General features: G+C 53.3%; 1 protein-coding gene across 1 annotated transcript in view; it reads left to right on the top strand.

Annotated features, from left to right (window-relative positions):
* Positions 1–19869, top strand: part of LOC144945122 (hippocalcin-like protein 1) — a 50167-nt gene extending 30298 nt beyond the window's left edge. The window contains exons 2-4 of the mRNA XM_078873400.1: positions 4791–6121; positions 18701–18806; positions 19755–19869. Coding sequence (XP_078729526.1) covers positions 5744–6121; positions 18701–18806; positions 19755–19852 — 582 coding nt within the window. The 5' untranslated portion in view covers positions 4791–5743 and the 3' untranslated portion in view covers positions 19853–19869. The remainder of the gene's footprint in view (positions 1–4790; positions 6122–18700; positions 18807–19754) is intronic.
* The last annotated feature ends 1200 nt before the right edge of the window (positions 19870–21069 follow it).

Genomic DNA, 21069 nt, shown 5'->3' with positions numbered 1-21069 from the left:
ACGCAATTCCACAATCACACAAACACACAATCACACAATCACACACAACCACACAATCACACAATCACACAAACAGACGATCACACAATCACGGGCGGAATTAGCCAAACGTCCAAAGAAAGCAGCGACCCTCGTGAGACGCTGCAAATCTGGAATGATTGAAGAGCAATGACTGCGTTCCTCATCGGCTGCCAGTCCGTCGTGCTGTGTTTATCTCTCCACGTGTTGAACAAAAATGACATTTAAAAAAGAATCCCCGCCCAACCCCCCCAATTTTTAAAATTCCAATTGTGCCCGTGGCATCGTGTCTCGAGATGACGGCTGTCTCGAACGGAGCTCTGGCAGCGAGCCGTGCATCACCGCTGTGTCGGAGGCCTTCCGCGGAGAGATGATGTCTCAGATCTACCCGTGCAGTCGCTTCAGTCGCCCTCTTTTATCCACACATATTTAGCCGGTTGGCCACGTACGGCGTGACAGAGGTTCAGCACGCGTGCACACACACTCGCATTCTCGCGGCTGAAATGCGCAATGCCCTGCCAAGAGTGTTTGTGACGTGTGCTCGTGACGTGTGTTCGTGACGTGTCTTTGTGACGTGTCTTCGTGACGTGTGTTTCTGACGTATTTTCGTGACGTGTGTTTGTCTTTGTGACGTATTTTCGTGACGTGTGTTCGTGACGCGTCAATCAAAACCGAAACACGTGGATCCACACTTTGCATTCAGCCAAATTGATTGACAGGTTGGTGCCGAAGCAAACCTCCTCTTTCTAGATTTGAAGCTTTCGTGACTGCAATGATTCATATTCTCAGGTTTTTTCGGTAAAGTCACGTAGGTAAAAACATTAAAATTAATGAAAGTAAAATAAAACAAAACAAAAATAAAAAACAAAAATAAAAATATTTATTTATTTTTGTTTTGTTTTATTTTACTTTCATTAATTTTAATGTTTTTACCTACGTGACTTTACCGAAAAAAACCTGAGAATATAAACCTCCTGTTCTTAATAACGTCTACGGCACACACTCTCTCTCTCTCACCACGTTCTACCACGAAGCTACACATTCCTTTACCCCACATCCCCCGTGTATGCTGCCTTTGCCTTATCCATTGACACCCCTCCCGCTTTGCTGATTGCATCTGCAACCCTTAGATTGCCGGTTGATTACCCCATCCTTGCGCGACATTACTTTGAGTCCTTCGCGTGCATTCAGATGGCAGAAATGTCTCTTCTACAGAAATGTCTCTTCTACAGAAATGTCTCTTCTCTATTTCGATTTAAAGCTTTCGTGACTGCAGGGATTCATATTCTTGGTTCTTTCGTGAAAGTCACGTAGAAGGGAAATAATAAAATAATAAAAATAAAACAGGACGCTGTCTTTCCGACAGCTCTGTTCTTCACCTGAGGACGGCTGCTTGCGTTGTGGCCGAAACGTCGTGAGAATTATTTTATTATTTTTATTTTTATTATTTTATTATTTCCCTTCTACGTGACTTTACCGAAAGAACCAAGAATATGAGTCTCTTCGATAGTTGCTTCGTTATTCACAACAACATGACTGCAATACTGTAATAAATAACACTGGTCAACAACAAAAAACATTTTTTTCTGGCCTGGACTTTTGCAGCTGTTTTAGACTAATTTCAGGGTGCTGATTCCAAATCTGATCTCAGATTTGCTCCATCACATCTCATTTTTATGCTATCGGCATACCCCATTTTCATTGATTTTACCAGAAATTAACTCTGTCACTTATGATTGCAAGTTGTTGCGAGTCAGTGACTGCTTTAGTGTTAAAATATGGTGCTGTATTTTTAGGAGAGTGTGTTTATAATATCATTTTATGTAGATATCTACATTTATTTAATATTTTTCTTCTGCAGTTTTGATTGAAAATGCAATATTTGATATCTCAAAAACCTGATGTGATAGACAAAAACTGATGCCAGATTTGGAATCAGCACCCCAAAATTATCTTTAAAACCGTTGGAATACCATATGCCAGAAAAAGTGTGTTGACCAGTGTATAATCATCATACAGTACCCGTAATCTTAGTAATGCATCTTCTTGGTTCTTTCGGTAAAGTCACGTAGAAGGGAAGTAATAAAATAATAAAATTAAAACATAATAAAACAATTCTGAGAAATAATAAAATTAAAACATAATAAAACAATTCTGAGAATTGTTTTATTATGTTTTAATTTTATTATTGTATTACTTCCCTTCTACGTGACTTTACCGAAAGAACCAAGAAGATGAATCCCTGCAGTCACGAAAGCTTTAAATCGAAATCTTAGTAATGCTTTTATCAGTAAATACTGGGGACTTGTAACTGGGTGGGTCGCCACCTGCTCGTGGTTTGACCCAGAGAGTCCAGGATTTGGAGTCTGCGTCCAGGTGGTAGGAGTTGACTTGTACCGAGATGTGATGCCGGTATTGCACTGAACTTGAATACACGATCCTTGCACGGCGCTGATACTATACCACCACATAGTACGGTGCTGACTGCGACATGTGTGGGTCTGCTTTCTACTCTGCGAAAGGTGCTGGCAACCCGACTCGCAGCTCTGACACACCGACTCCGCGGAGTCCGACTGACCAGCTCGCTGCTAGGTCCACTCAGCCCTCATATTCGTAACAATAACAACAACAGCGATAGGGGAGTGACAGCGAGCCGCTAATGGCAGCCGCGGTGACCACGTCCATTAACGACGCCCATGGCCAGAGCCGAGTGCCACGTGGATTCGTTCCACGCTGCTTTGTTCAGAGACACATTACCCCGCGCGTGTTTATATAGATGAGTGTGTGGGTGGGTGTGGATGGGTGTGGATGGATGAGTGTGGATGAGTGTGTGGATGGGTTTGGGTGGGTGTGGATGGGTGTGTGGGTGGGTGTGGATGAGCGTGGGTGGATGAGTGTGGATGTGGATGAGTGTGTGGGTGGGTGGGGTGGGTGGGTGTGGATGAGGGTGGGTGGATGAGTGTGGGTGTGTGGATGAGTGTGGGTGTGTGTGGGTGAGTGTGTGGGTGTGTAAATGAGTGTGAGTGTATGAGTGTGAATGAATGAGTGTGTGTGTGGTTGGATGAGTGTGTGTGAATGGGGAGCGGTGGTGCAGTGGTCAGCACACTGCGCCACGCACTCGGCAACCCGAGTTCAATCCCCACTCACGACCAATAACAGCGGTGAATATTTGAACCGGTCCTGCACCTCCCCTAGGTCGACTCAGCGTGAAACGACTACCAAATGTCGAGTCTAAACATGGGCGCTAAAGAGACAAAGACAGCCCGGGCGTGGTCCTGACCACACCACCCACTGCTGCTCGATAACAGCACTTGCCCCAATAGCCTGTTAGAGGCTATACAAGAGAGGGGTGGGAGCTGGGGGGGGGGGGCTCCTTTGTCTTTGTGTGTAACATCTATTCAGAGTGTGAGTTCGTTCCGATTCAACGCAACTCACAATTCATATCCCGGGCCACTATTTCCACTCTCCAGCCGTCTCGCCCGTCACCCACCGACCACTCTCGCCACCACTCAGAGTTCGCGCAACCGGACACAATTGAGCAGCAGCAGCGGCGGCGGCGGTGGTGGGCCCTGTCGCAGCGCTGTCCTCCGGGTGCCCAATAATTGGGATTTCTTTTTTTTCCGTTTCCCCGGCAACCCACATCATTAGGGCGCATTTCACCCCGCGGTTCCGTCTATCCCACAGCACCGTCCCCACCCTGTCTCCTGCGCACGATGGCACCCCGAATCACCCATCTCCACCCCCCACCCCCCAGCTCCAAAATTGGACGACTCTCGCCTAATCGGAGTGCCTCTGTGGGCAGATTAATGGGGGGGGGTGGAGGGGAGGTGCTGGGGGGAGGGCAGCTTCCGTCACCCGCTCGCTGTGTTTCCACGTGCACGCGCAGTGCGTGCCATGTGTGCCCGTGTGTGTGTGTGTGTACGTGAGTGCGTGTGTGTGTACGTGAGTGCGTGTGTGTGTGAACGTGACTGCGTGTGTGCGTGTGTACGTGAGTGCGTGTGTGTGTACGTGAGTGTGTGTGTGTGTGTACGTGACTGCGTGTGTGTGTACGTGACTGCGTGTGTCGGTGAGAGGTCGTGTAGCGGTCAGCGCGCTGCGCAAACGAACCCGGCGACCCGAGATCCATTCCCGTTCACGGCCATAACCAGTGACGATGATATGAATCGGTCCTGGGCATCCCCTGGGTCCACTTGGCCTCAAATGAGTACCTGGTGCGGTGTTGTCAACATTGCCACTCGGGAGAAAAGGCGGCCGAGTGTGGTGCTGGTCACCCACCCATTCGTGTGCCTTGCCGGCCTTCGTAGGTGCTCGCTAACAGCACTTGCCCCCAATAATCTTGTAAAGGCTATACGGTGCCTTGGCCTGGCTCTGTGATGCTCATGCAATAACACTGAACCCTGAGAATCATCCAGATGCCTTAGCCTGACTCTGTGATGCTCATGCAACAACACTGAACCCCGAGAATCATCCAGATGCCTTAGCCTGACTCTGTGATGCTCATGCAATACCAATGAACCATGAGAATCATCCAGATGCCTTAGCCTGACTCTGTGATGCTCATGCAACAACACTGAACCCCGAGAATCATCCAGATGCCTTAGCCTGACTCTGTGATCCTCATGCCATAACACCGAACCCTGAGCATTCCTACAGGTGCTTTAAGCCTGTTGATCTATTGCTGTTGTTCCCCTGCGTGTGCCCATTTCGGTGACAAACCCCGTTCGCGTGCATTTGGCCGCGCGGTTTTTAACGCTGCCTTCTCTGTGCTGCAGGAGCTGCGTTTGATGGGCAGCATCAGCAGCAGCAGGGACATTATCTACTGAAGGAGAAAGCAGCGAGTGCAGCAGTGAATCCACGGGCAGCAGATGCAGCAGCAGCAGCAGCAGTGACACGTGTCGGTTGGTCTTGTTGCGAGGTCGGCTGCTGGCAACCGCAGCGGCGGCCGTCAACTGTTGAAAGAGCAGCAAGAAGACGGCTTAAGAAGCAGGGATAGAGGCAACTGTGGCAACAGCAGCCACAACAACAGGAGGGAGGGCGGCAACAGCGTTAGGAGCCGCAGCAGCAGCTGTATCACTTGCAGCTTCAGTAACATTACCAGTAATATCATCATTATCATCAGCAGCAGTGTTAGTACCAGCAGCAAAAAGCAGCAATTGTATATGCTGCAGCATCAGCAGCAGCATCATCATTGAGCGTCAGCAGCCGCAACAGTAGCAGCACTTTCCACAGCAGGAAGAGTAGCGGTAGCAACAGCAACGGTAGCAGCAGCAGGAGGATCAGCAGCAGGATCAGCATCAGCAGCAGGATCAATCGCCGTTGCAGCTTTAGTGGCAGGAGTATTATCCGCATCAATAGCAGCAGCATCAGCAGCAGCTATCATCATCATCAACAGCAGCATCAGCAGCTATAGTGGCTGCAGTATCATCAACAGCAGCAGGATCAGCATCAGCAGCAGGATCAATCGCCGTTGCAAATTTAGTGGCAGGAGTATTATCAGCATCAACAGCATCAACAGCAGCAGCATCAGCAGCAGCTATCAGCATCAACAGCAGCAGCAGCTATAGTGGCTGCAGTGTCATCAGCATCAGCAGCAGCTATCATCATCATCATCATCAACAGCAGCAGCAGCTATAGTGGCTGCAGTGTCATCATCAGCAGCAGCAGCTATCATCATCATCAACAGCAGCAGGATCAGCAGCAGGATCAGCATCAGCAGCAGCAGGCGATGGGCAAGCAGAACAGCAAGCTGCGGCCGGAGGTGCTGCAGGACCTGCGTGAGAACACCGAGTTCTCGGAGCACGAGCTGCAGGAGTGGTACAAGGGCTTCCTCAAGGACTGCCCCAGCGGCAGCCTCACGGTGGACGAGTTCAAGAAGATCTACGGCAACTTCTTCCCGTACGGCGACGCCTCCAAGTTCGCCGAGCACGTGTTCCGCACCTTCGACGCCAACGGCGACGGCACCATCGACTTCCGCGAGTTCATCATCGCGCTGAGCGTGACGTCGCGCGGCAAGCTCGAGCAGAAGCTCAAGTGGGCCTTCAGCATGTACGACCTGGACGGCAACGGCTACATCAGCCGGGCCGAGATGCTGGAGATCGTGCAGGTGAGTGGAGTGGCCTCTTCTGGGCAACGAAGCCCCGCGGACAGACCTCGAGGGGGGAGGGCGAGGTTGATGTCGTGACGGGTTTCTTGTTTTATCTCGTTTCTGTTGCTCTTTTGCTACCGACCCCATGCCCGCTCCCTTTCTGATGCAACGCGCACCAATCCCTGCTTTATTGAGGACGATATTGGCAGGTAAAAAATAAAGATTGATCAATTGAGAGCCTTTTTTAGGCTGTGGCGCAGTGTCAAGGCTGCTGCCTCGCTAAACCACTTCGTCGACAGAGGCCATGCACTCCGAGGTCACGAGCTGACAACGTGACCTCGAGTCGGCCTTGGTCTCGAAGGCCTGAGGCTGCTGTCAAACCGCCGCGGCCTTCACGTCTTGACCCGAATGCCATGACAGACTTCGTACCATCCGCACCCCTGCTCCTCCCCCCACCCTGGTTTCACGAGATGTCGAATGTTGGGATTATTTCCATTTGGTCTTCGCTGGGAAGTCCGTCGAAGTCTTCGTTGCCACGTGGGAGTGAGCGCCTGTTCGGCTCGGCCATCGTTTCCTCGTGAGACCAAACCTCGACGTGTTTTTCAGTCGGCCTAGGTCTATCTAGGCTGCGGTGTAAAGTTCACTGCATGGTCATCATTGTCAACTTCATAATCATCCCACTTAGATTGAGGCCCAGGGTTGATAACCTTTCCACTGTAGACCAAACCCGGATAGAGCCTTAAGTCATCTATAGGTCTGTTATCAAAACTATGCAGGTAACTGTAATAAAGTTCTACACGGCAATATCGTTACCAGATATTGGTACAAACCAATTCCCGCTGCCACCCGAACACACACACCAATTCCCGGACTGTCCAGGTAAAACAATGGTGTCGACGATTTCCACCTGGACAGGTGGCAATCGTCAATTAACCTTGTGAGTGTGATTGGGGTCTGGACTCAAACCCACAACCTCAGCAGCTAAGGGGCTTGGGCCAGTAAACGCACGCTCTATTAATTGTATTCCCATCGACGCTATCGGAGTCGGGTCATGGAATGGAAGAAATCTCCCTTGGGAACTCTTGCAGCAAGCAGTGCACCACTGTGTGTAACAGCAACGGCCGCAGAAGACGATGTCGGTGAACTATTTCTGAAGTCTCTTCAGCCGAGCTCCGTGTGGCCGACGGAGAGCGCGTGCCACGTGCCAATCAACCGAAGGTTGTTTAAAGCGTCGGAAATTCAGTTACAATCCACGAGATTGCTTATTTTGTAGCCATCAACTCGGCAGCCATCAACTCGGCAGCCTTTAGTTTATTGTCCTTCCCCCCGCACCTCCGATTAGCACGGTTGGCTACGTACGGCGCGAAAGAAGTTCAACGTACACACACAGATGAAACTCACTGCGCTTGAGAACCCAGTTTTTATACTCTTAGGTTTTTTCGGTAAAGTCACGTCGGTAAAAATAAATAATAATAAAATAATATTTTTTAAAATAATATAAATAAAATAATAAATCACGACGTTTCGGAGGCAACACAAGTCTCCGTCATCAGGTGGGACCGTCACAGCTAAATTTACTGCATCAATTTAGCTGTGATGGTCCCACCTGATGACGGAGAATTGTGTTGCCTCCGAAACGTCGTGAATTATAATAGTATTTATATAATTATAAATATTATTTCATTATTTATTTTTACCTACGTGACTTTACCGAAAAAACCAAAGAGCATGAATCCTTGCAGTCACGAAAGCTTCATATCTAGAACCCAGTTTTTGTTTTTAACGGGCTGGGGTTTGGTTCGGTGTCTCTGGCAATGAATGAATCGCCTCTCATCTAGCCGGGGCCACGATGATCGGCAGTTCTCGGCCTCCCTCTCGCCGACGCCGCTTCCTCTCCTCAAATAGAACCCCTTGTGTTGTGTCGCGTTTCCTTTGCTCCAGGAAATCTCAAGGCGAGCGCGGGGAGGTGGGGTTGAGGGAGGAGGTGGAGGGAGACTTGGGGGGGGGGGGCAGGAAGGGGAGACGGCGGTGTTGCAGTGAATGAGTGCGGGATGTGCGTCTTGGTGCCCGGGTATGCACGGAGAGGTTCAGGTGCAGCCCCTGCAATTGCTGCGCTCACCCCCACTGCTGCCGGAATGGCCTCCACGGGGACCTCCATTTTGGTATTTTTGGTGGCCGACTCGTCCGGCCGACTATGCTGGCCAGACGTCTATGAAGATGTGTCAGTACCCACATCTTAATCCCTCCACACGCGGCCTGCCGATCAACTCGCCGATGGCTGGATAGAGACGGGCGTGGGGGATCAGGGGCAGGGCGAGGGAGGGGGGGGGCGGGTTAAGAAACGTGCCCCCCATCGTTCCAACCGCAGCGGTGCCAGGTCGAATCGAACCGGCGACGTCTGGATTGGAAATTCCGGCGGTGCCGACCGTTACACTCCCCGGCCGTGATGCGACTGCCCCGGGCCCCGCGCTTTGGGGGGGTGGGGGGGGTGCGCGTCGATGTCACGGTGTCAGATGTAAGACTTCCGGTTTTGTTTGCAGGCGTTGGCCCTGCGTGTAGCTATGGGTAATATTCGCTGTGTGTGTGTCTGTGTCGTGTGTATTGTGTGTGTGTGTATTGTGTGTGTGTCTGTGTCGTATGTATTGTGTGTATGTGTATTGTGTGTGTCTGTTTTGTGTGTATTATGTGTCTGTGGTGTGTGTCTGTGTCGTTTGAATTGTGTGTGTGTCTGTGTCGTTCGTATTGTGTGTGTGTCTGTGTCGTGTGTATTGTGTGTGTCTGTGTCATGTGTATTGTGTGTGTCTGTGTTGTGTGTATTGTGTGTGTGTCGTGTGTATTGTGTGTGTGTATTGTGCGTGTGTCGTGTGTATTGTGCGTGTGTCTGTGTTGTGTGTCTGTGTCGTGTGTATTGTGTGTGTGTGTACACCGTCATTGTGCGCGTTGCGTGTGAGAATTGTGCGCAGAGCGGCCGTCGGTTGCCGGCGATGGCGGTGTCATCGAGTCACGCACACGCGTGACGAGTCGCGCACACGCGTGACGAGTCGCGGCCTCGTGCGTGTTTGTTGTGAGATGCAAATCACGCGAACCTCGTTTTGTGAATCACTGCAATATGTACGCACGCGAGCATGTATATGTACACGTGCACACACACACACACGTGCAAAAACCTCGCACGCATGTACACACGTGGTGCACGGTCTGGTAATTGCACGCACACATACTCCGTGTAGCCTGAACAGACTGTTGGGGCAAGTGAACGAGCAGCCCCTTACGAAGACCGTGCAGGCGTTGTGCGTTGTGGAACGGCAGTGATGCTCAAACTCGCCCGAGATGGCCTTATAAAGACACCGCCGGAATGTGGAGATCAAAAATGCGGCGACACTGGGATTTGTGCGTGTGTGTGAGAGCGCGCGAATGTGTGTGAGTGCGCGTGCGTGTATGTGATAGTGTGTGTGATAGCGCTTGCGAAACGTGGACCCCCCTAATGGAGCATCTTCGCCGGTTGGAAACATTTAGGCTGGCCTGCCTACGGTCTATCCTGGGTTTAACCAGGCTGGATTGTGTGAGGAGCTCACAAATCCTTGAAAGATCTGGGCAAAGTGCCATCGGTGAGCTCCTCCGGCAGGCAAGGCTGCGTTGGCTGGGTCATGTAGCCCGCATGCCCAGCCACCGAGTGCCTAAACAGCTTTTGTTCGGCCGAATCGAGGGGGCTAAACGGGCGCGGCACGAGCTAGAAAAGAGATGGAGTGATGTGGTACAGGAGGACGTGGAGCTGCGTGGACTTGCCGATGACTGGTACCAGCGGTGTCAAGATCGGCCTCTGTGGAGGAGGCTCGTGAAGGACGCTACTGGTCAGTTGGAGGCAGTCGCCCTCCAGCAACAACGGAGGGCGGAGGAGCGACACTCACAATAACGAGCAAAGTGCCGGGTGGCTAAAGCACAGCAAGTTGGCACAGTAGGAGGCACAGGTGGTGCATCAGCCAGTCATCTCGGTCATCTCAGTCAGTCGACCCGTGGCACCTGGGTCTGCCCCGTGACCTCCTGCCAGCGGGCGTTCGACACTTCACGTGGCCTCAAGGTGCACATAGCCTGGCACAAGCGTCGTGGTGACGTCACCGCCACTTAGTAGCGAATGGCGGTTGTTGTTGTGTGTGTAAGTTGGCACAGTGGGGGGCACAGGCGGTGCATCGGGCAGTCATCTCAAGTCGGTCCTCTCAGTCAGTCGGACCGTGTTGTTTGGACAAGAAAACGATTTTATGCGACCTGTTGCAAACGTTGTGTTTCTAATTTTACCGTTTTTTGCTGTTTTGTTGATGAAACCCGACTCAAAAGCTTTTGAGCTCACAGGGCAATTCTAAATAAACTCGTGAATTGAAGCTTTATCGAAACGTCGTGATATCTTATTTTTATTTTATTTTTCTACCTAAATAAACTGTTCAACTGTTCAAACCGTGGCACCTGGGTCTGCCCCGTGACCTCCTGCCAGCGGACGTTCGACACTTCACGTGGCCTCAGCGTGCACCTAGCCTGGCACAAGCGCCGTGGTGACGTCACCGCCGCTTAGTGGTGAATGGCGGTTGTTGTTGTTGTGTGTGTCTGTTGTGGGGAGCGGTAGTGTGGTGGTTAGCTGCGCTACGAACCCGGCGGCCCGAGTTCGATTCCCACTCACGGCCAACACCATCAGTGACGATTATCTGAACAGGTCCTGAGCCTCCCCTAGGTCGACTCAACCTCAAATGGGTACCGGGTGCGGTGTGTAAACATCGCCACTGGGGAGACAAAGGCGGCCGGACGTGGTGGTGGCCATCCACCCCGTCGCGTACCGTGCCGGCATTCATAGGTGCTCTCTAACGGAACTTGCCCCAACAGTCCATTAAAGGCTTTACGGGGGATCTTTGACTTTTGTGTATCTGTTTTTTTGCATTGCCTAGGTCAACTCAGACTCAAATGAGTACCTGGTGCCATGTGTATAAAACATCGCCACTGGGGAGACAAAGGCGGCCGCGCGTGGTGATTGTCATCCACCCCCTCGTGTGCTGTGCCGGCCTTCATAGGTGCTCGCGAACAGCACTTGCCCCAACAGTCTGTTAAAGGCTATACTGGGATCTTTGTCTTTGTGTGTGGGAGGACTTGCCCCTACAGTCTGTTAAGCATATACGGGGTGTCTTTGCCTTTGTTGTGTGGGAGTGTGTGACTATGTGAATCTTGTATATGAATGTAAGGAGCGGTGGTGCAGCGGTTAGCGCTACGCTGCCCTACGAACTCGGTGATCCGGGTTCGATTCCCGCTCACGGCCAACACCGGTGACGATTATCTGAACCAGTCGTGGGCCTCCCCTCGTGTGCCATGTCGACCTTCATAGGTGCTCGCTACCAGCACTTGCTCCTCCAGTGTGTGAAGGCTACACGGGGACATTTGTCTTGTGTATCTGTGAACGTTCTGTATGTGTGTGTGTATATGTGTGTATATATGTGTGTGTGTATGTGTGTGCTTGCTCGAACCACTGATGCACAAACAAGGGATTCCACTAAGCAGCTCTTTAAATATCCTCTAGCCACTACTTTGGTCTACTCTTCCACGCTTACCAGACCAATTTACCCCAACTACACACATACATATGTGTATCTTTGGACCTCCCATAGGTCGACTCAGCCTCAAATGAGTACCTGTTGCAGTGTGCAAAAGGCGGCCGGGCGTGGTGTTTGGCCACCCACCCCCTCGTGTGCCGTGCCAGCCTTCACAGGGCGCTCTCCAACAGGCACTTGCTCCGACAGCCTGTTAAAGGCTACACGGGGGTGGGGTGGGGGGGTCTTCGTCTTTTTTGCGCGTTGTATTTGGATGTGTGCGCGTGCGGATTGTTGTGAATGAACGTCACGCGCGTGCACGGCGCGTGACGTCCTCCTCCTCCTCCTCGCGCGCATCTCCAAGCCCCCAGCTTGCGGCTCGTCGTCGTCGTCGTGTTTTTTTCTGCAGCGCGCGCGCCGATGATTCCTGAGCCCCCAATTCGCGCGCGTTCGATGCGCGCGCCTCTCTTGACGGGACTGGCCGGTGGCATCCGCTCGGGGTGACCACGCGTGGACCCCCCCCCCGGCCAGCACCCTCCCTCCCCTCCCCTCCGCTCCCTGCCAGCGGGGTGGAGCTGAGCGGGTGCGCGCATCGGCTTCGGGGGCTTCTCGCCCCGAGCAAATCGCCGTGTCAGCCGCCACAGCCGCCTCCGCAGATTTCGTCGTTTTTTTTGCTTCTTTTCTTCGAGAGGTAATGAGGCTGGCTGCCGAGAATTTAATTCGCAAGTAAACATGTGGGCCCCCCCCCACCCACCCACCCCCCATTACACGCTACCCATTACACGCTTCCCATTTAATGTTTCCGCAGATCGATTTTACAGCTTGGACTTATTCGAGCTTGGTGCGTTGAGGCTGCTGCCGCAGATTTCTCTCACCGCCGCCCTGCCCCCAGCCCAGTTGTATTCAAAACGTGCTATCAGCTTCATGTAACACACTACAATGTGGCTTTCAAATAGTGTCTACATGCGACTGTGGGCTTGTTTACTTTCGAGAGAGAGGAACGTCTTCGGCCTGGAGATGAACAGGGCCAGGTAGTCGACAGGACCGATGTCTGGGGGGATGGACATTCCAGTCTGTGGGGCACAGCAAAAGAGAAGGGGAGACCTCCCACTGATCGAAGGTTGACTGGGGACTTTGACAGCAAGGCTTGGTTGCTGGAGTGGAGAGTGTGTGGAGGGGAGTGGGATGAGATGAGAGGGGAGAGATAGGAGAGTGCGTGGAGAGGAGTGGAGTGAGATGAGAGATAGGAGAGTGCGTGGAGGGGAGTGGAGTGAGATGAGAGGGGAGAGGTAGGAGAGTGCATGGAGGGGAGTAAAGTGAGATGAGAGGTAGGAGAGTGTGTGGAGGGAGTAGAGTGAGATGAGAGGGGAGAGGTAGGAGAGTGTGTGGAGGGAGTAGAGTGAGATGAGAGGGGAGAGGTAGGAGAGTGCGTGGAGGGGAGTAGAGTGAGATGAGAGGGGAGAGGCAGGAGAGCGCGTGGAGGGGAGTAGAGTGAGATGAGAGGGGAGAGGTAGGAGAGTACGTGGAGGGGAGTGGAGTGAGATGAGAGGGGAGAGGTAGGAGAGTGCGTGGAGGGGAGTAGAGTGAGATGAGAGGGGAGAGGTAGGAGAGTGCGTCGAGGGGAGTAGAGTTAGATGAGAGGGGAGAGGAGAGGTAGGAGAGTGTGTGGAGGGGAGTAGAGTGAGATGAGAGGGGAGAGGTAGGAGAGTACGTGGAGGGGAGTAGAGTTAGATGAGAGGGGAGAGGAGAGGTAGGAGAGTGTGTGGAGGGGAGTAGAGTGAGATGAGAGGGGAGAGGTAGGAGAGTACGTGGAGGGGAGTGGAGTGAGATGAGAGGGGAGAGGTAGGAGAGTGCGTGGAGGGGAGTAGAGTGAGATGAGAGGGGAGAGGTAGGAGAGTGCGTCGAGGGGAGTAGAGTTAGATGAGAGGGGAGAGGAGAGGTAGGAGAGTGTGTGGAGGGGAGTAGAGTGAGATGAGAGGGGAGAGGTAGGAGAGTGCGTGGAGGGGAGTAGAGTGAGATGAGAGGGGAGAGGCAGGAGAGTGCGTGGAGGGGAGTAGAGTGAGATGAGAGGGGAGAGGTAGGAGAGTGAGATGAAAGGGGAGAGGTAGGCAGGGGTGCGTCCGTGGAAGATTTTTTTAAATCGGTGTGATCTTGGAATTGATCTGGGACTGGATTGGGGTCCAGTGTCATTTGCAAAGGGTTACGTACAGATGATTCCAATGATTCATTCTGCTCCGAATAAGAAGGGTAAGGGTGAAGGGGACTTCCACGAATTTATTTTGCACCGAGGACAAACACGGGGGGTGGCTGCTGCTGCTGCTGTCTCTACCCGCACGGCGGGAGGACAGTGCTGCCGCAGATTTCTGTTCAGCCGGTCCTCGCCTCCGGATTCCCAGAGCACCGAGATGGAATAAAAAATCGCGGTGGAAAAAGAATAACGTGTTTATTTTACGTCTGAAGCGGTATTCCAGGACAGTGCGGTGTGCGTGTGTGTGTCCGTAACGCTGCGCGTGTTTATGCATCGTCGCCGATTCGAGGGACGATCTCGGCCACAGATTTACATTTGGGTCCTGAGAAGCTGCAGACATTGCCTCGCGGGTCCGCTCCCTGCTGCTGGCAGGGGGTTCTGTCCATCTCCTTCCTTCCCTCTTCCTTCTCTGCCCCCTCTCTCCGTTCAGCTTCGAGGGCAAAGCGCTGCTCCTTCAAGTTGGGTTTCCCAACCGTCCCGGATTGTCCCGGGGCGTCTACCGGAATCGCCATGGTTCTCCCGGTGACTAACGAATGCAATCCCAGGATATTTTAATCGTAGTATATTTTAGGCAAAATATATCAATAACTAAAACAATAAGAGATGGCAACCCTACGTCGAAGTGGCTCACGGCCTGATGAGGAGGACGTGGCGCCATTGAGGTCGGGTTTGATGGCTCGCTCCTCCCAGCTTGTCATGACCCACGCCGGTTTTCTTGAGACACGCTCCCGTCGTGTTTCTGTAACCTCTCCTCTGGCCACCACCACCAACCACCACCTGACCTCTGACCGTGGGTGCGCTGGGAGTAGCGAGTGCTTGTTCGGTGAGACCAGAATCTGGCATCATCCGCAAGCAGTGTGGTGTGACGAGGGTCGTCGCCTCAATGGTGGCGACGCTGCCTCCAGCGAGGACGCCGGCGTTCGTGCGGCGATCCTCCCGCTCGACGTGAAGGATCTCCCAGAGGCGTCGTTGCTGGCGGTAACCTCTCGAGACCCTTGAGGTGTCGGTAGGTCACCCAAGTTTCATCGAGGATTTGATGAGTTGGTGACTGCATTCTAGACCTGGATCTTGGTCACTCAAGGCAGCGACGTCGATGTTACACCTCCCAAGTTCCCTGGCGACGACAAGCATTCCTTCTTTCTGGTCATGCATTATCTGCGTTATCCATCGGAGTGCGAACATTTCACGTAGCAAAAGCCACCGGCCTTCTTGTGGCTTCGACCACCGAGAGAGTGATCTCGGCGGTAATGCGGCCAGGAGTGGGCGAGAAGGCCTAGGGTCAGGGCACACTCTTCTAACCCCTCCCCTCGCCATGCGGGGTGAGCAGAGGGCATCCGAAAGAGGACTGCACGGCCGTGATAGCAGCTGCCGAGTTGCACCCCCGTCTCGGTCCAGGTGCACGGAGACACCGTCCAACTACCGCCGCCTCCGTGCAGATCCGTGGCTAGAAACTGCCGGATTTCACCGGTGCTGTCCCCGTCACCGCTTGTCCATTGCTGCGGGGCTTGCAAGGTTGGGAAGTTTGTGGTTTCCCGCGGTAGAAGCCGGCGAGCCGTTTCTTTCTCTCACGTGGGGATGCTGGTGCGCCGCCTTCAGCGGCCCCACGCAGTCTTGACGGGCAGGAGGTCTCGAGCCCAGTGGCAGGGAGAGTCTGAGACATCCGCAGATCTCCAACTTGCTTGTTGCAGCCTTCCTCCGCGTTCACAGCCGTTGAGATCCAAAGATCCTTTTCCAACTGCTTCACCGTCTTCACCGGAGCCTCGTTTGCCCATCCACTTGAAGGTTCAAAATAGATAGGGGAAACCCCACCATACTTCACCCTGTCAAACAATCTCCTACTTAGGCATCACCTCCCCCCCCTCACCACGACAAGGACGTGTGGTTGGACGTGTGAGGGGCTCACTGCACTCTAACCCAATATCCCGAGTTCGATTCCCATCCACGGTTGACATCAACAGTGAGTGACATCTCGTCCCATTCTGGGCCTCTCTCCCAGTCCCACTAAGCCTCAAATGAGACAAAGGTGGATAAGCGTGTTGCTGGCCACACACCCCTCAGTGTACCGGCGGCAGCCTTCATAGGTGCTTTAACAGCACTTGCCTCCAAAAGTATGTTAAGGCAATAACTGGGGATCTTTGTCTTATATCTTTGTGCATGTATGCACGTGTTGTGTGTCTACAGTGTGTGCTTGTGTGAGTGTTTGTGGATGCATGTATGCGCTTGAATGCATGCGTATGATTGTATGTGCATGAGGGTACACTTGCTGTAGGCAGATACATGCATACATATGTGAGTGTGTGTGACTGTATGTGTGCATGTCACGGTTTCCCTCTGTCCCTCCGGACCTCTGTGTCTGTCCTGTCTCCCAAGATGCTGGGATTTCCGCTCGTTACGGCGCTAATTGATTTACAGGACGGGCGTGACCGCCTCCCCATGCCCCAGGGTCTCTCTCCGCAGTACGGGATGTGCCAGTGCCTGCCTGTCTGTCGGCCTGGCTGTCGGCCTGGCTGTCGGCCTGGCTGTCTGCCTGGCTGTCTGGCTTATCAGCTTGATCACATGAGATCATCATGGGCAGCAGCCTAAAACACCTCGTCAGAGGTCTGTCAGTCTATTGTCTAGAGGGCCCATCAGAGACCGGTCTGTCAGTCTATTGTCTAGAGACCTCATCAGTGACAGGTCTGTCAATCTATTGTCTACAGACCCCATCAGAGACAGATCTGTCAGTCTATTGTCTAGAGGCCCCATCAGAGACCAGCCTGTCAGTCTATTGTCTAGAGGCACCATCAGAGACAGATATGTCAGTCTATTGTCTAGAGGCCCCATCAAAAACCGGTCTGTCAGTCTATTGTCTAGAGGCCCCATCAGAGACCGGTCTGTCAGTCTATTGTCTAGAGGGCCCATCAGTGACTGGGTCTGTCAGTCTATTGTTTAGAGGCCCCATCAGAGACCGGTCTTTTTAAAGAGCAAAAGTCGCATTAAAACGCGCGTGGCGTTTTCCACCATTGTGCCAATGAAGCATTAATATGCGCTCACTAACAACACTTTCCCTGTCAGCCTATAACTTGATACAGGCAATATCACCGTCCAAGCACTGTGTAATGTCAGTACTGTGTCCACGTGTTTACAAGTCACAGCGTGAACATTTTTTCTTCGTACTTGGCCGATGAAACAATAAACTTTGCGTCGTTCCTTACACTCCGCTATAGCAAGCCACAGCCCCCTAGCCCCCACCGCTGGGAATCGTGCTCGGGGTGGGGGGGGGCAAGCAAGGGATCATGAGAGAATTCCCCTACAAAAAATCTCGCGTCACGTGACCAGCGGTCATGTCCCCTGCCCCCTCGCGAGTCACTAAGCGTGACAGCTCGTGATGGATGAAGGCACGGCGGTGATGACGCACGCCCTGTGATCCGGCGCTGTGGAGGCGAGCGTTGGTGGACCACGCAGAGAGATTTGCGAAAATGGACCAACAACCAACCCAGGCTGTGAAGTGCCCGTGAGATGGGAATGCACCAAGTGGGGGCGGGGGGGGGCGGGGGGGTCTTTGTGAACCCATCTTTGTGGAGTATTGTGAATCCACTCGAATGCGTGATGGGATGATTGTTGTTTTATTTCTTTCTTTCTTTCTCCTCTGGGTGCTTTGGTTTGCTTCCACACAAAAGCGAAATACTCCTTAGAAAGGAATTGGCTGTACGTCTCAATACAGGACACTCCCGGTACGGGGGTCTTGAGATTCAGGTGAGGTTTTCCCGGATGAAATAAAATCCCAGAATATTCCTATGAATTTAAATAGCAAAAAGAAAGATGTGATCCACAAAATTAAACGATAAAAAATTGTGTTTATATGTCAGTGTGTAATAGCTCCTGGAAGAGGTTTAGTGGGTGAAAGTGTATATGGGTGTGTTTGTGTTTGGGTGAGCATGTATATATGTGGGTGTATCTGTGTGTATGTGTGTGTGTGCATATAGATGTGTGTATATATCCGCATATCTGAAACGGTCCTTGGCCTCCCCTAGGTCGACTCAGCCTTAAATGGTGTGTAAACATCAGCACTGGGGAGACAAAGGCGGCCGGGTGTGGCGTTGCCCAAAATATCCACTCGTGCGCTGTACCGACCTTAATAGGTGCTCCCTAAAGGCACTTGCCACAACAGCATCTAAAGGCTATACGGGGGATCTTTGTCTGTGTGTGTGTGTGTATATATACACGTGCGTGCGTGTGTGTATGTGAGCGTATGGGAGTGTGTCGTCTTGGCGGGAGCCAAGATCCAAAAAAAGGATGGAAAAATCTAAAAATCTGACCCCCTGTTTGGGTCGCACGAGATAAATGTGAGTGTGCGTGTTTGTGTCTGTGTGAGCGTCTCGAACGATGCATACGATGGAGCACATGCATGTGCTCGTTGCCGCCGCGTTAGTGTGCGTGTTAGCGTGTGTTAGCGTGCCTGTGTGTAGTCGTTGTGTGTGTGTGTTGTGGGGAGCGGTAGCGTAGTGGTTAGCTTGCTGCGTTACGAACTCGGTCACCCACGTTTTGATTCCAGCTCACGGGAACCAACGCCAGTGACGATTTTCTGAACCAGATCTGGGCCTCTCTTATGTTGACTCAGCCTTAAACTGGTATCTGGTGCAGTGTGTAAACATGAGCACTGGAGAGACAAAGGGGGCCGGGCGTGGTACTGGCCACCCACCCCCTCGCGTTCCGTGACGGCCTTCACAGGTGCTCGTTAATAGAACTTTCCCCAACAGTGTGTCGAAGGCTATAGGGGGTTCTTTGTCTTTGTTTAACAAACAGGCGATCTACAAGATGGTTTCGTCCGTGATGAAGATGCCAGAAGACGAGGCGACTCCGGAAAAGAGAACCGATAAGATCTTCCGCCAGATGGACACCAACCAGGACGGTAGACATCGCACGCACGCACTCAACGCACGCGTGCACGAACACGCGCACGTAAAACACGCGCATGTAAATACACGGGTGCGCACTCACTGGCGCACAGATTCATGGACAGACTGGATGGAGAGGGCAACTGTTTGCGAGCGCCTATGAAGGCCGACACAGCGCGCACATGAGGCGGTGGTGTGATTTTAGCACCACGGCCGCCCGCCTTTGTCTCCCCACTGCCGATGTTTACACACCGCACTCGATATAAAATTCGGGCCGAGTCAACCTACGACGGGATGCCCAAGACCAGTTCACATATTTTTCACCGATGTCGACCGGGTGTCATGTGCCACGCCAGCCTTCACAGGTACAGTGCTCACAAACGGCACTTATCCACCCCCACAGTTTCGATTTAAAGCTTTCGTGACTACAGGGATTCATCATCTTGGTTCTTTCGGTAAAGTCACGTAGAAGGGAAATAATAAAATAATAAAAATAAAACATAATAAAATAATTCTCACGACGTTTCGGCCACAACGCAAGCAGCCGTCCTCAGGTGAAGAACAGGTCTGTCGGCAAGACAGCGTCTGAATGACGCTGTCCCCCACAGTTGCCGTGCCGACACGGGGCATCTTCATGTTCGTGCCCGTGTGAGTCAAGAAGCACGAGGTCACTTGCCGGGCATGGTGAACACCGGTGGCGATTGAGATCCAAACCGGTCGTGGGCCTCCCCGAAGTCAACTCGGCCCTGAATGAGTTACCGTACCTGGTGGGCAGCTGATAAACATTACCCAATGGAGGGGGGGGGGAGACATTGGTGGGCCGACGTGATGGTGGCCCCACGAAACCCGTGCCGGCCTCAACACGTGCGCTCGCTAGCAGCACTCGCCCCCGCACAGTGCTGTGCGCGTGGGCCCTCTTGTGCGAGTCTCCCCTGTCACCAACCCCCTGTGCCGCTCCGCAGGCAAACTCTCTCTTGACGAGTTCATCCGAGGAGCCAAGAGCGACCCCTCCATCGTGCGCCTGCTGCAGTGCGATCCCTCCAGCGCCACGCAATTCTAGTGGCAGCTGCGGGGGGGGGGGGGCGGGGGGGGGCTGCGGCGAGATGGTGGACTCGCCAAACGCATCGATCGGGCCCCGTCGTGGTGGGAGGGAAAGGGTCAGAGGTCAAATCCTGACGACCCTCTCCCCCTCGCTGCGGGGATGCGGCAGTGCTGACCGTCACGCCTCCTCCTCCTCCTTCTTCGCACGCACATGGCAGCCGCTGAGACCAAGTGAGAGACAACACGGGGGATGAGGGAGACACGGGGGATGAGGGAGACACGGGGATGAGGGAGACACGGGATGAGGGAGACACGGGGGATGAGGGAGACAGGGGGATGAGGGAGACACGGGGGATGAGGGAGACACGGGTGATGAGGGAGACACGGGGATGAGGGAGACACGGGATGAGAGAGACACGGGGATGAGGGAGACACGGGGGATGAGGGAGACACGGGGGATGAGGGAGACACGGGGAATGAGGGAGACACGGGGAATGAGGGAGACACGGGGAATGAGGGAGACACGGGGGATGAGGGAGACACGGGAGATGAGAGACACGGGGGATGAGGGAGACACGGGGATGAGGGAGACACGGGGGATGAGGGAGACACGGGAGATGAGAGACACGGGGGATGAGGGAGACACGGGGGATGAGGGAGACACGGGGGATGAGGGAGACACGGGAGATGAGAGACACGGGAGATGAGAGACACGGGGGATGAGGGAGACACGGGGGATGAGGGAGACACGGGAGATGAGAGACACAGGGGATGAGGGAGACACGGGGGATGAGGGAGACACGGGGGATGAGGGAGACACGGGAGATGAGAGACACGGGGGATGAGGGAGACACGGGGGATGAGGGAGACACGGGGGATGAGGGAGACACGGGGGATGAGGGAGACACGGGGGATGAGGGAGACAGGGGGATGAGGGAGACACGGGGAATGAGGGAGACACGGGGGATGAGGGAGACAGGGGGATGAGGGAGACACGGGGATGAGGGAGACACGGGGATGAGGGAGACACGGGATGAGGGAGACACGGGGGATGAGGGAGACAGGGGGATGAGGGAGACACGGGTGATGAGGGAGACACGGGTGATGAGGGAGACACGGGATGAGGGAGACACGGGGATGAGGGAGACACGGGAGATGAGAGACACGGGTGATGAGGGAGACACGGGGATGAGGGAGACACGGGGGATGAGGGAGACACGGGGGATGAGGGAGACA

This window comes from Lampetra fluviatilis, chromosome 2 (genome assembly GCF_964198595.1).
Source record: "Lampetra fluviatilis chromosome 2, kcLamFluv1.1, whole genome shotgun sequence".
Classification (NCBI taxonomy): domain Eukaryota; kingdom Metazoa; phylum Chordata; class Hyperoartia; order Petromyzontiformes; family Petromyzontidae; genus Lampetra; species Lampetra fluviatilis.
The sequence above is the reverse complement of the archived record's forward strand: the minus strand, read 5'-3'. Positions and strand labels throughout refer to the sequence as shown.